Source organism: Teleopsis dalmanni, chromosome X (assembly GCF_002237135.1).
Source record: "Teleopsis dalmanni isolate 2A chromosome X, ASM223713v2, whole genome shotgun sequence".
Classification (NCBI taxonomy): domain Eukaryota; kingdom Metazoa; phylum Arthropoda; class Insecta; order Diptera; family Diopsidae; genus Teleopsis; species Teleopsis dalmanni.
In genome coordinates this window covers 18,282,833-18,294,863 of record NC_051848.1, presented here as the reverse complement: position 1 = coordinate 18,294,863, position 12,031 = coordinate 18,282,833, and the positions used below count along the sequence as shown (strand labels likewise).

Sequence of the window (12,031 nt, the reverse complement as noted above, 5' to 3'; positions counted from 1 at the left end):
CAATTGTATTGTTCAGTTGAAGGATATATCAACTATATTAAATTAATTCATTATAAATAGTAAAGAACTTGTAGACTATCTTATTGTATATTAATTTCCAAGCTGAAATTAATATGGTTAACTTGATTACTAAAAACCCTATCGTTTCTTATCTTTCAGGTGTGTATAATTCACCAAGTAGTGACAAAAGCCACTGAATATCAGTTTTGAATATCAAATACAAATCAATACTGGACTTGTAACGAAACATATTTTTGCAAGTAAAAAATTATTGTAATTAAATTTATTTATTTATTTATGAGAAAAATTTCAATTACACAAATAAATTTCCATAAGCGTATTCCTTATTAAGTGCTACCTCTCCCAATTTTTATTTCAATAAAGATTATAGCTGTATTTAAACCAATGACCGTTTATAACCTCATTCGGCGATACGATCTCTACCAAATATATTCTTATTTTGATGGAAGTTGTACCCGTCACTACTCGTCTAAAAAGAATATATGTTCACGCACTTCACGACGAGGTATTATTTTAATATGTTTCTACATTGTCGTCTTATATGTTGCCTTCGTTTAAATTGAAAGATAGATATTCATTGATATAAGTAGCATTGCAGGCAAAACTACATAGATACCAAATAACACCTGCAAATATATTTCTATAAACGACAACTCTTTTTAAATCAATGAGGTGGTTTCAAACACACTTCTCTAGCGTCTTCGTAAAGCAATTATATCACATAAAGTTTTCTCTTTTTATCAATACCACAAAATACAAACTCATTGTAGGCAGAACACTGTGAAGATCTAGTACACACCACCTATGAAACTGGGTGGTACTAGGAGCCGTTACAGACTGTGCCCATTTATTAACAGTAAAATATTTTCAAATATTATATGCCTCTAAGGCTGGATATGATAATACTTTTATAATTCAAAATGGTCCTTAATATAGAAAATAAATGAGATCAGTTAACAAATATCTGCTTTCCAAAATTACTACTAAGAGGTGAATAAAACTTCATATACTTGATTTTAAATCTAGTTGCTTACATTAAAGTAACTAAAAAAAATTTTTCTTTTTATACAGTCTTCACTTCGTGAAGTCACTGATTGATGAGAGTAATGAAAAATGGAACTAAGGGTCCTCTTTTAATATTTACCAAAATGCAGAATCTCAAAATTCTGTTTTCCAAGTGAACCTCCATTAAAAAAACTTACTTTGTATTTAAAATAGGTCATGCATTAAGTTTTAGTCCATGGAATTATTATTTTGGGATCGTTTAATACTCCTTAATCGAATTCTTAAAGTGTACTAGTACTGAAATGGATGCGGAAGTCACGACTTTTTAATTTTCACTTCTTCAAAATATTCGATCATTTTGTGAAATACTTTTCATACATCTCAAAATTTTTGAAAATATTTGAAAATAATTATTATTAATATTATGTCGCAGTTAAATAATTTCATTAAAAAAGCACATTTATCCATTTTTCAAAACATTTACTCTTTTATGTAATACACTTTAGTTTAACAATTGATTTATTTAGACAAGTTCAAAAATGTTTCAAATATTTGGTACTAACAAATTTGGGGGTATTCGATACTTAAAATGACTTTAAAATATTTTTTTGGGTTGTAAAAACTATAAAATTTTACTTCAAGCTGCATGTCCTCTGTGGAGTTCAAAACATACCATAGTATAATACACTTCTCACGAAAAATACGTACCAGTCAATTTAGTACCTATTCCAACACTTCCAAATTTCTAAATTTAATTAATATTTTAAACTTGCCATTCTTAACATTAAAATTCGAATCCTTCATCATCTTATTTACTACGCCGCCATCACACTCATCATATATGTAGAATATTGTTTGCATTGAATTTTTTTTGGTGGTTTTTAGAATTACCCTTTGTTTTTTCTCTATGACTAGTCAAACAAAGAGTCTTCTCCTTCGCTACTATCAGTGAGGAAGTAAAAGTTGTAAAGACCTTCATCCACCACATCTCTTAAAGTAGCTGCGTCGACTTCATAATCATCACCATAATCAGCTATTCGAGGTAAGACATTAAGATGATGTGAATATTTATTCATGATCAAAATAACCTTTAACTTACCTGAGAAGTAATCATCGAAGTTAAATGAATCTTGGGATACTACAGAATGTGACTCTGATGCGGGTTCTGCAATATTGCTGTTCATTTCATCGCATTCTGCCAGCAATTTTTCATAATGCTTTATAATTGCATCAGGATCGGACCCACCGTTGTCTTCGAACGCAGTTGGTAAACGACCCTTTGCCAATAGTTGTTTCCATAGTTCATATACACGCTGTGCCCGCTGTTGGTTTGTAAGAGTATTCGCCTCTACTGCTGTTGAGTGCGATTGCCCTGGAACTACATATGGAACATTAACACCGTTTATAGCAACCTCATCCTGCATAAATAAGTTGTATTGGCCTTGATGGTGTAAATCAAATACTGGTTCTGCCTCTTCAACTTGGTCTGCATTAGATATTTCGTCAGCAGTATCTACATCTCGCAAAAACTCAGCCATGTATTCATTATTCTCCTCCGGCTGTACATCAATACTCTCGTCATCAGATGGTATAATGGTGTACGCATGTTCCTGTTGGATCCGTGACGGCTGCGATAAACCATTGTAAGTAGTAACTCTAAGCGCCAATTCGACAGCGATCTCATCTGTTATATAATGGTTTAAGATAACACATTCGAAGAGAGTATACTCTGTGATGTGCTGCATTCTATGAATCGCTGCCATATCACACGTAGTTCGTGAAAGAATCTCTCCAATATTGAGCTTATCAAAAATTTTTGCATCGTACAGATTCGGTTCAACGGCTGCATTTATTACAATAACCTGACGAGTAAAAGGCACCAAATTACCTGTATAATACAGCATGCGGCCAAGGCTTGTATTCATGAATTGCTCAGCCTCATTTTGGTTTGATGTGGGGCGTCTATAGCGGCGGGAAAACATTTTAAAACGAAATGATAAAAGAATCTGACGGAAAATTTCTCAAATGAACTAAAATTTTTGGTACAAATTGTTAGGTTGCGCACTCGTAACCAAACCCACTCTGATTTAAACTAGAAATAAATTTTTTGAATATAATTTTCTGACAATATTCTTATACTTTGATAGTCAATGCTAATATGTTCCCATTACGAGTTTGAAAAAAGCACAGAATCAACACAAAAATTTCTTAGGGTTTCCAAGTATGCGCAGAAACATAAAAGGTAATTGGGAACACTTTTTGAACTTTAGGTGTGTTCTTTTGACAAGAAGGCATACACACAGAAACAGCTACGTGTGTTTCGTGGTATGTCAAAAACGAAAACCTACACAAAGATCTAAATCTGCCATTTATTGAAGAAGTTATTTGCTAATATACTCCATTTAGGTGTACCGATCGAGATACACCTGCAACTGCAATACACCGCCTTAAAAGAAAATCATTGATAAATATTATTACTCGTACCCCACCTCAATAGCATTTATGTTAGTATTTTGAGATTCGCAAAATTATTGGCAATTTCTATTTAGAATAAATTTAGAGTATTTAGTTAGATGTTAGACGTTTGGAAACTATTATATAAATGAATTTATTGTATATAAAATCTACTTTAATCTATAATTTTTTGTGTTAATAGTGTTATACATATATAATTGTATTTATAAACCACAAATTTGATTACAATTTTTTTACTTGTCATATGTTCTCTGATTTAGGCAGTGATGCCAAGCTAGTCTTAAGCAACCAGAAGTTGTTTTATTGGAGCATTCATGTCCAAAGAATACACCTTTTATAGACTGGAATATTACTTAGGTCATGAAATTCCATTTTGTGATAGTTTCAAAAAAAATTACACAATCGATCTGTGTGCGATTGTGCTGAATGTAGTCAAAGTGTTGTGCAATAATTTTCCAATTAATTTTGATGCATAAAGAGGCAACTCTGTCTATGACAGCAGTTTGAATTTTGTGCAAAATATTTAAAACGTATAAGTTTTACTTGATAATTTGTACTTTTTTCTTATTTGATAATCTTTCATTGTTTATCTGTTCAGAATAGCCTATAGTTCAGAATAGTTAAAAACCCCAATTTTTATCAGTAAACATTTTATTAGTAATTAATAAGAATTGCTATGCAAATCGTAAAGAAACAATTTGGAAATGAAACATTCCTTTTAAAGGCCCAGTTAGACGGTAGGTAACGTAAAAAATTAAGGAGAAACGAAATGAAAATTTCGCTTTAAATAAAGGCGGTGTTAAGGCTCAGTTAGACGGTAGGTAACGTAAGAAATTAATTCGAAGCGAAATGAACAACTAACCAAACCTGCGTATTTAATAGGAACGAAATAAATAAAAACGGTGTACTTTGTTTATTTCGTTTCTGTCAAACACACAAGTTTGGTTGGCTGTGCGTTTCGCTTTGAATTAATTTCTTACGTTGTTACCTTCTTACGTTAACTGAAACTTAAGGCTGAATTGGCTGTCGGGAACGACACGAAAATAGTGTAAATAGCAGAATGCAAAAAATGTGAATAGCTATGTAAAAACACAAATAACAGTAGTTGAATTTCGATCACCAAATATTTCGCCACAGAGCAATGTAATGCAAATGATCAACGTTTGTATCAGCTGATATAAGATTTCCCCCTCACTTCGCGTCGCATTTTTTTACGAGATGCGATTTACTTTTACATCCACGACCAATGGAATGTATTATTTTCTATAAGGTATGACGGGTCAGCTGATTTCTCATCGCACAATTAATTTAGCCCTTAAAAACGTAAGTAATTCGTATAAGTTTTAGGAAACGCGACTTAGATCATACGAAATTCCTGCAGTTTGACTTACTCGTATAAAAAGTAGTTGAAATGGATGGTGACTGACAAGTACATCTTCATTCATTATGACATTCACAACCTCCTTTTTTTATTGTTAATTTTTTTTAAATTTTTCACTGAAACTTTACTACAACGACTAATGCCCAAGTTCCGATGACAGTTCCGATTCTTGGTGGGTACGTTAATGTTTTGAATACTTTAATCTCTTTTCCAGCGGTGTTTTGTGGTATTTTTTGCTTGCCATTGTGCTAATTTATATTATCCTCTTTTCTGAGTAGTTTTTTTTCAAAATTTTCTATTTGTGGATATAAAGTAAAATAGCTTAAGTTGTTGGCTTCAACGTCATTTAATAAAATCTTTGCAACTTTAAAGTAAATCAGGAAGACGTACGCCTTGTATTGCTTTGTTTGCCTTCGAGTTGCCTAAGGACGTACGTATTGCTGGAAATACACGTAATAATAATAAAAAAACATCAATGTATGTGTAAACGATGTAAGGGTATTTCTGAGAGCATAACCGTTAAGAAAATTTAAACAACAACAACAACACTGTACACATGTGAAGGACCTCACGGAGGATAAAATTGTGGCTATGTGCAAAGGTAATGCCAGAAATTTTCCCTTTCAAGCCATAACGGCGCGTTACATACTCATATACCGCACTTTATGCGGTCCAAGTATGCATACAATTCCATTTCTTAGGCTTTTTGAAGCGCGTGTTTATGTGTGCGTGTATGTATGTATGTGTGTGTGTGTGTGTGTGTGTGTGTGATGTGTACACATGTTTCCTTAGAATATGTTTTAATATGCATGCGTTTGTGAATAGTATCCTTTCCGGCAAAAGTAAGCACCTTAGGGACCATAATAATGTTAAGAATGGTATGTGAAGCCGTTATTTGTTGCGCAGCATAATATAAAATTTTCGCATTCAAAAACAACTACAACAAAAAAAAAAACGAAAAATATGAAAGAATTTCTAAAAATGCGGAAAAGATATTTATTAAACATGGTCATGAAAAACAATTTAAGAACAATTTTAAAGCTTTAAGGCACAATAGCAGAAAACCTCGATACCGCGATTAACTGATTATCCATGTGAAATGTAACATCCAAAAATTAATTAGGTTTAATAGTTTTTCACCTTGATTTATCCTAATGAGTAAGAGTTCGAGTCATCTAAAGAACGCCATTTTTATGTATCAAAAAAATCAAAAAAATCAAACAATATCTAAACAAACTAACAGGGTCTAAGATTCCAAGAGATGAAACTTACTCTGAAACAAGGTTAAAATGTCCCTCGTTCAGTATTTTCGTTCAGTACGAATGAATCTTCTTTTGGCCCAGATTATAGTCGAACAGTGGCAAGGAATGTTGCTCCAAGCAAAGTCGACAGTCTGTCCTCCTCTGTGCTGTGGAGGAGGAATACCTAACCATAAGTTTTAAAAGTGAATCGACATTCTCTTCTTGTAGTAACATAAAACGTTTTTCCGATAGTGACTTAACATACTTCATTTCAAATATATTTTCTATTAGGAATATAATTGCGCATAAACTTATATTCCAATAACTAAGTCATATGACTGATTGAATGATTGAATTGAATAGCTGATCTAGCTGATGGGTTTGTCAGTGGATTTATTAGTTAGCAAACTGCATAGCTTATCATATTCTACAGCATATCATAGTATCCTATCGAAAATCTGCAAGAGACAGCCGAGAAAGCAGTATATACATACAGACGTACAGCTTCACACAGATAAGGTTGCTTTTTCTTCTTTTAGTAAGATTGACTCGGCAATAGATCTTAGGGACGGAAGCCTCAGCTTGTAAGTCTTTATGCCATATGCATATACAATTTTTTTTTGACTATCACCATCGCTGACTATTCAAAGATTGGCGGTTTCGTTATAATATGGGCTGGTTTGAGATATCAGACATTTATTGACATTAAGGTGATGATTTTTCGTTTATGTAAAACGCTATCACAATCTTCTATTTCGATTTAAAAACGGACAGTTTTTTATAAAAGCGGGTACAATGAAAACAGCTAACATTAGTCACAATATGGACTCAGTGTTGCCACCAATTTGAAAGTTATAGCAATCTAAAATAGTATATTTATGTGTATTTTAGATACTTTCTCTATGATATAGACCGTTTTATTTATAATCTAACTGATCTATTCGGATTCAAAAAAGTTACAATTTGGAGGGTCATTTCATAAAGTCTATTGGCTGGCGAGGATGCACAATCACATGTAGCGAAAGGGACAGACAGATATTGTTGTTTCATTTGACCCAGCTATATTGAGTAGTTGTTAACCATAAATATTATAGAGCTTAAGAGCTACATACCTCATTTGATCCAGCTATATTAAGTAGTTATAACCCATAAATATTATAGAACTCGACATCCATGTAAACAAACTTAATTCATGCCTTATTCACGGTTATGTGAAGGGTGTAACAATTACTTCTATACATTGCGTACACTTGTCCTCCATTTTAAATTATATATACTATATAAAACCTGCCATAGGCGTCATTTTCGTTCTCGCTGCCTCGTTTCTTTTTTGGCATAGGCAATGTCATTGGTGCTGGTGCTAGTGCTAGTGCTGGTGCAATTGCGAGTGCAGCGCTGTAGCAACTCTGCTTAGTAGATGCGTTCGTGCAAGGGTTACAGCCTTAACCTAAAAAAACCTGGCACAGTTTAGGGCAAAATATTTTCTACGATTCTTTCTTTAGCATTTTCTTTTAAATTCTTTATTTTATATTTTGTTTTGGGTATAATTTTAAACTTTTTGTTTTTACTTTAAGTGTGGTGGCTCTTGATTTTTTCTGGCTGTTGAGCTTCAAAAGTTGTGTTATTGCAGATGTGCCAAGTCACATGTTGTGCTGCTCTGCTACACTTTTTGAAGTAGTTGGTTGTGCTGATGCTGGCTGCGTTATCCACACATACATATCCTTTTTTGGCATGCCTTAGAGTGGATCTGACAATTAAAAGCACAACGAGGACTGTTAAGCTCTGAATGCAAAGCGCTTAAAAACATTTCATTTTTTTATTTGTGTGAAATGTGGCATGATTTTAGGTGCAAAAATGACACACTGCTTTAAGCAACGGAGAGAAACTAGGCGCAAGGATTAAGTTGATTTTGTAGATATGTTGCATGGTTATTCGTAAGCTTAAAGCAGTAGCACTGTGAAGCAACGAGGTAAGGTAAGGTAACTACCAAATAATTGTTATGAAATGATAATTCAAAAAATGAATGAATGCGAATGAATGTTTCGAACTAGAAGTATAAATTCATAAATTGTTATCACTGGTGATCAAAATTATAATCCTGAATCCTGATTAAACAGTTTTTGAAAAATGTCACCGCTTTTTGTTTTGTTTACTAAAAAAGTGTGACGATTTAAATCGTCTTCCTTAGTAAATAAAGTTGTAAGAGAGCTTGGAATCATGTTATATGTTAAAACGACTTTGAAAAGACAAAGCAAGGGCCTGAATATTTTCCTTATAAGGATTGAAAAGCTTTAACCTACTTTTTTTTCGCATCACCATTAAGACTGTAAGTATTAACAGCGTAATAAAGACAGGCCTCTCTCTCTCTCAAACACTGGTATTGTCAATATTACAATGAAGCGATAACGGAAGGTATTATTATTTTGCCATCACCCATTTCATTATGATAGCAGTGTCCCATATCATATAATGATTTATTCTTTACCTTCTACACTCATGAAGTATAGTGACGTGGCAATTATTTATTCACTTGATCAGATCCTTTTCAATGAAAAATGTTAGTCTTATGTAGATTAAAACTGATTACTTATTAAGACAAATAATTTTATCTATTCGTCAGTAGTAAAACTAAAACTTGTCATTTTAATATTTTATATTATTAAAATTAATTTTAAATTTTGTCTTTTAGGCTTCAGTAAACTTGCAGTTCGTGTACTTACTAGAATACTAACAGGGCTCTCTGCCATTGTGCCTATGCTCCAACGGTGGGGAGTTCCAACACTTCCTGCGTCTCTGTCCAGGACTGCAGACAAGGCGACTTCAATGTCTTGGGGATCGCTTTTTCACAGGCTTGAAAGAGATAACGAAAGCAAACTTATCGGATCTCCTCAACTTGATCAGGAAAACCAAATGGTTTAACAAGGATAACAGAGGTTATCCTTTTTTAAGGACATCACAATGGGCAATATATGCCACCGAATGGAAATGCTGATAACTGTCAGCACGCACCTTCTGAACCTAACATAAAATTTATTTATAAATTGATTGATTGAAAATTGATATTAAAGGCAATGAATATGCGTGTCGTCATAACATGGTGGATAAGTTAGCTGAATCTTCTATATCAAAAGCAAGGCTTTGTTGTTGAATCGTTACAAGCAATTCGTTAAAAATTGGGTTATTTTTTGTTCAAGCTTTGAAATCACAGAAAATTTAGGCTTAGAAAATGTTATTAGATATAGTGAGTAATATTTTTTTTTGTTAATTTTTGGCTTTCAGAAGGCTGTGTACGAAATTGATCACACATTCATGTGTAATGCAAAAAAACACAAAGTTAATTCTGTGCATCGAAATACCAGCTGCAGTAAAGGATCACTACAGAGATGGAGATTTCATAATTTGAAGAATCGTTGAAAGATTATCGTTGAAAGATAATAAAGAATAATGAAGTTATTTTCACAACAAGTAATCTGCTACTTCAGTTCTGTTCTGTAAGCTTCATAAATAACTTGTTATCTCATAAAAGTAGGTTAAAGCTTCACACCCCTTTCCTAATATTTACATTTTAGTCTGAATTATTTTTCAATTAAAAAGAAAAAATTCTTTTTTATTGTTTTAAGGACATAGCATATCCTGAAATTTTAAAATATTGCTTGACACATTTTAAGTTCGCCTTCACACATATACGCATTGACATAGTCACAGGCATATCTCATATAATCTTGGTTTCATTAACGCAGTCAAGATGATAAGATAAAGGATAAACAGAAAGAGTACCAAGAAATAAAAGAAAACATTAACAAAAAAGGAAACGACAATTGTTTTTAAGACAATTGTGGTGCCGCAGTGCGAATAATGCGATGCGAACCGCGGTGTTGACGGGGTTTTAATACTTAGAGGCTTAATGTCACACAGACGTCACTTTTATGACAAACAATATGTGAAGGTTTGAAGGGGCATCTTTTTTATAAAATATTTTTTATTTCACACATTTCCCTTTCCAGGGTTGCTAGCATATCACGCGAGTCTAACAGACATATAAGTATTAGAGGACGATTTTTTTCCAGAGATTCTTAAAGATTTCTGAAGATTTCTTCTTCAAATATCTCAAGAAATATTTGAGAAAATAAGATAATCTTTGCAGCTAGTCAGTATTTTAGGAATATCGAACAATTCTATTTTCAAGAGGTATATAAAAGAATATACTATTATTGCAACAAACGTAGAAACTGAATCGAAAGGCCATCAAAAGATTTGTAGTAGGCAAAAGTTTTATTTCTTTCATTTGTTCCCGACTTATCATATATTCTTTCTAGCCTAGAATTGGATTTTAAGTATTTGTTGGGACATTTAACTTTTATTTAATAAATGTATAATATGTACTTTTGAAATTTCTTAATTTGTGTAATTGTTTGATATTTCAACCATTTGAGGGATATTGGCATTCATCTACTACAATGCATCCACCATTCGACTTAAAAGTTTTTCTGGCTTTTCTTACTTATTTTACTTTTTCTACTTTCTTTTATTTTTTTTTTTAGTTCTTTGTTCTACTTTCGTTGACTCCTTTCTACTCTTTTCATTTATATGCAATAATTTAATTACGAAAATGCATACAATTTCTGGCACAGCGTGAATCATTTTTCGTCCAGGGCTTTTAGATAAATTTGAAAGAATAGAGAAGAAGCTAGAAATGAGAATGTTTATCGTTAAAATATTAACAAATCAACAAAAAACCAAAAGTAAAAATAATTTCAAAGATGAAAAACCAACAAAAAGCAGTTCCCTTTTGCTCGAAGAAGGATTTCATTTTGTTAGGAGTGGAGTCAATAGGTTTTAGTGGAAGCACTTTGTGTCCTTCCTCACTTTTTTCTAGAGGTAAAAATTAGTGTACAACGTATTTACCACTTAAGTGTTTTGAGTTCTTATGTTCAGAGAATAAGTACAAATGTAATGCCATTTAGCTAGTTGTAGAATGCAGTTGGAGCATTCTTCGGCTGGCGCTTTTCTTGATGATTTCCCTCAGAAAAAAGTGGAGCTATAGATGGTTTAGTGTATTTCATACTACGTGTTTTAAGTTGACTTAATTTGGATACTCCTTTAGAAATTCATTATTCATAAATAAAGAAAAAATAAAAATAAATTTTAAACTGATTTATGGTCACTTCCATTATTGCAATAAATATATTCCTAAAAAACGGAAAAAATATTGATTATGGTTCGTAAGTAAGTATGGCATAATTCAACTGTATATAAGACACCTACCCAATCCCTTTAAAATTACAAAACAGTGAATCAAAAACAGGTCTTATATAATTGAGGCAACCCAATACTCTTCCACTTCACGATTAGATAGGTTGTGATATTACTTTAGTATTGTTTTCTTCAATAGAGCAAATGGACTGCTTGAATTTCGCAGGAATAGGGTATCGCTTATTTTTTTATTTCTTTAACATATTCAGCAATGAAATCAATTAAAGTCAAAAATCTCTTCAAAGTCTGGGCACATTATCAGCTTATATAGAAGTCAATACAAGAAAAATCAGTACAGGAATAGTAGAACAGATACTTTATGGTATATGTCTTCATAACATATCATCAAAACAATTAGTTGTGACATCATTACTGAATAAATCATCTGCAAAGGTATTAATTATAGATTAGGAATCAGTCTCTAAAAACTCGATGACAGAAAAAAAATAACATATATATGATTGAAGAATGCTGCCACAAAAAAGTCTGGTTGGTAAGATGATGAATGCAAAGCAGCAAGTAAACATAAAAATTTTGAATATTGAGTCAAAGAATAACACAAAGATCTCATTATTAAACTAACGATGTCAAAAACAGGAAGAAGCAGCTTGAAAGTTTTTCCAAATTTTCAAAAGCATTATGTTCACCGTGCTGT

At 32.4% G+C, this 12,031-nt stretch overlaps 1 protein-coding gene across 1 annotated transcript; it reads right to left on the bottom strand.

Moving 5' to 3' along the window:
* Nucleotides 1-1,515: 1,515 nt before the first annotated feature.
* Nucleotides 1,516-3,156, bottom strand: LOC119689340. The gene is made up of 2 exons (XM_038104152.1): nt 2,126-3,156; nt 1,516-2,059 (listed from the first exon to the last, which is right to left on the bottom strand). Exons 1-2 carry the CDS (start codon nt 3,006-3,008, stop codon nt 1,938-1,940), a joined length of 1,005 nt encoding a protein of 334 aa, XP_037960080.1. The 5' UTR covers nt 3,009-3,156; the 3' UTR covers nt 1,516-1,937.
* Between the last annotated feature and the right edge of the window lie 8,875 nt (nt 3,157-12,031).

Coding starts and splice junctions, on each gene's coding strand:
- LOC119689340 (XM_038104152.1), bottom strand. CDS start 3,008: ATGTTTTCCCGCCGCTATAGACGCCCCACATCAAACCAAAATGAGGCT. Junction 2,060..2,125: donor CTTCGATGATTACTTCTCAG/GTAAGTTAAAGG, acceptor TACCTCGAATAG/CTGATTATGGTGATGATTAT.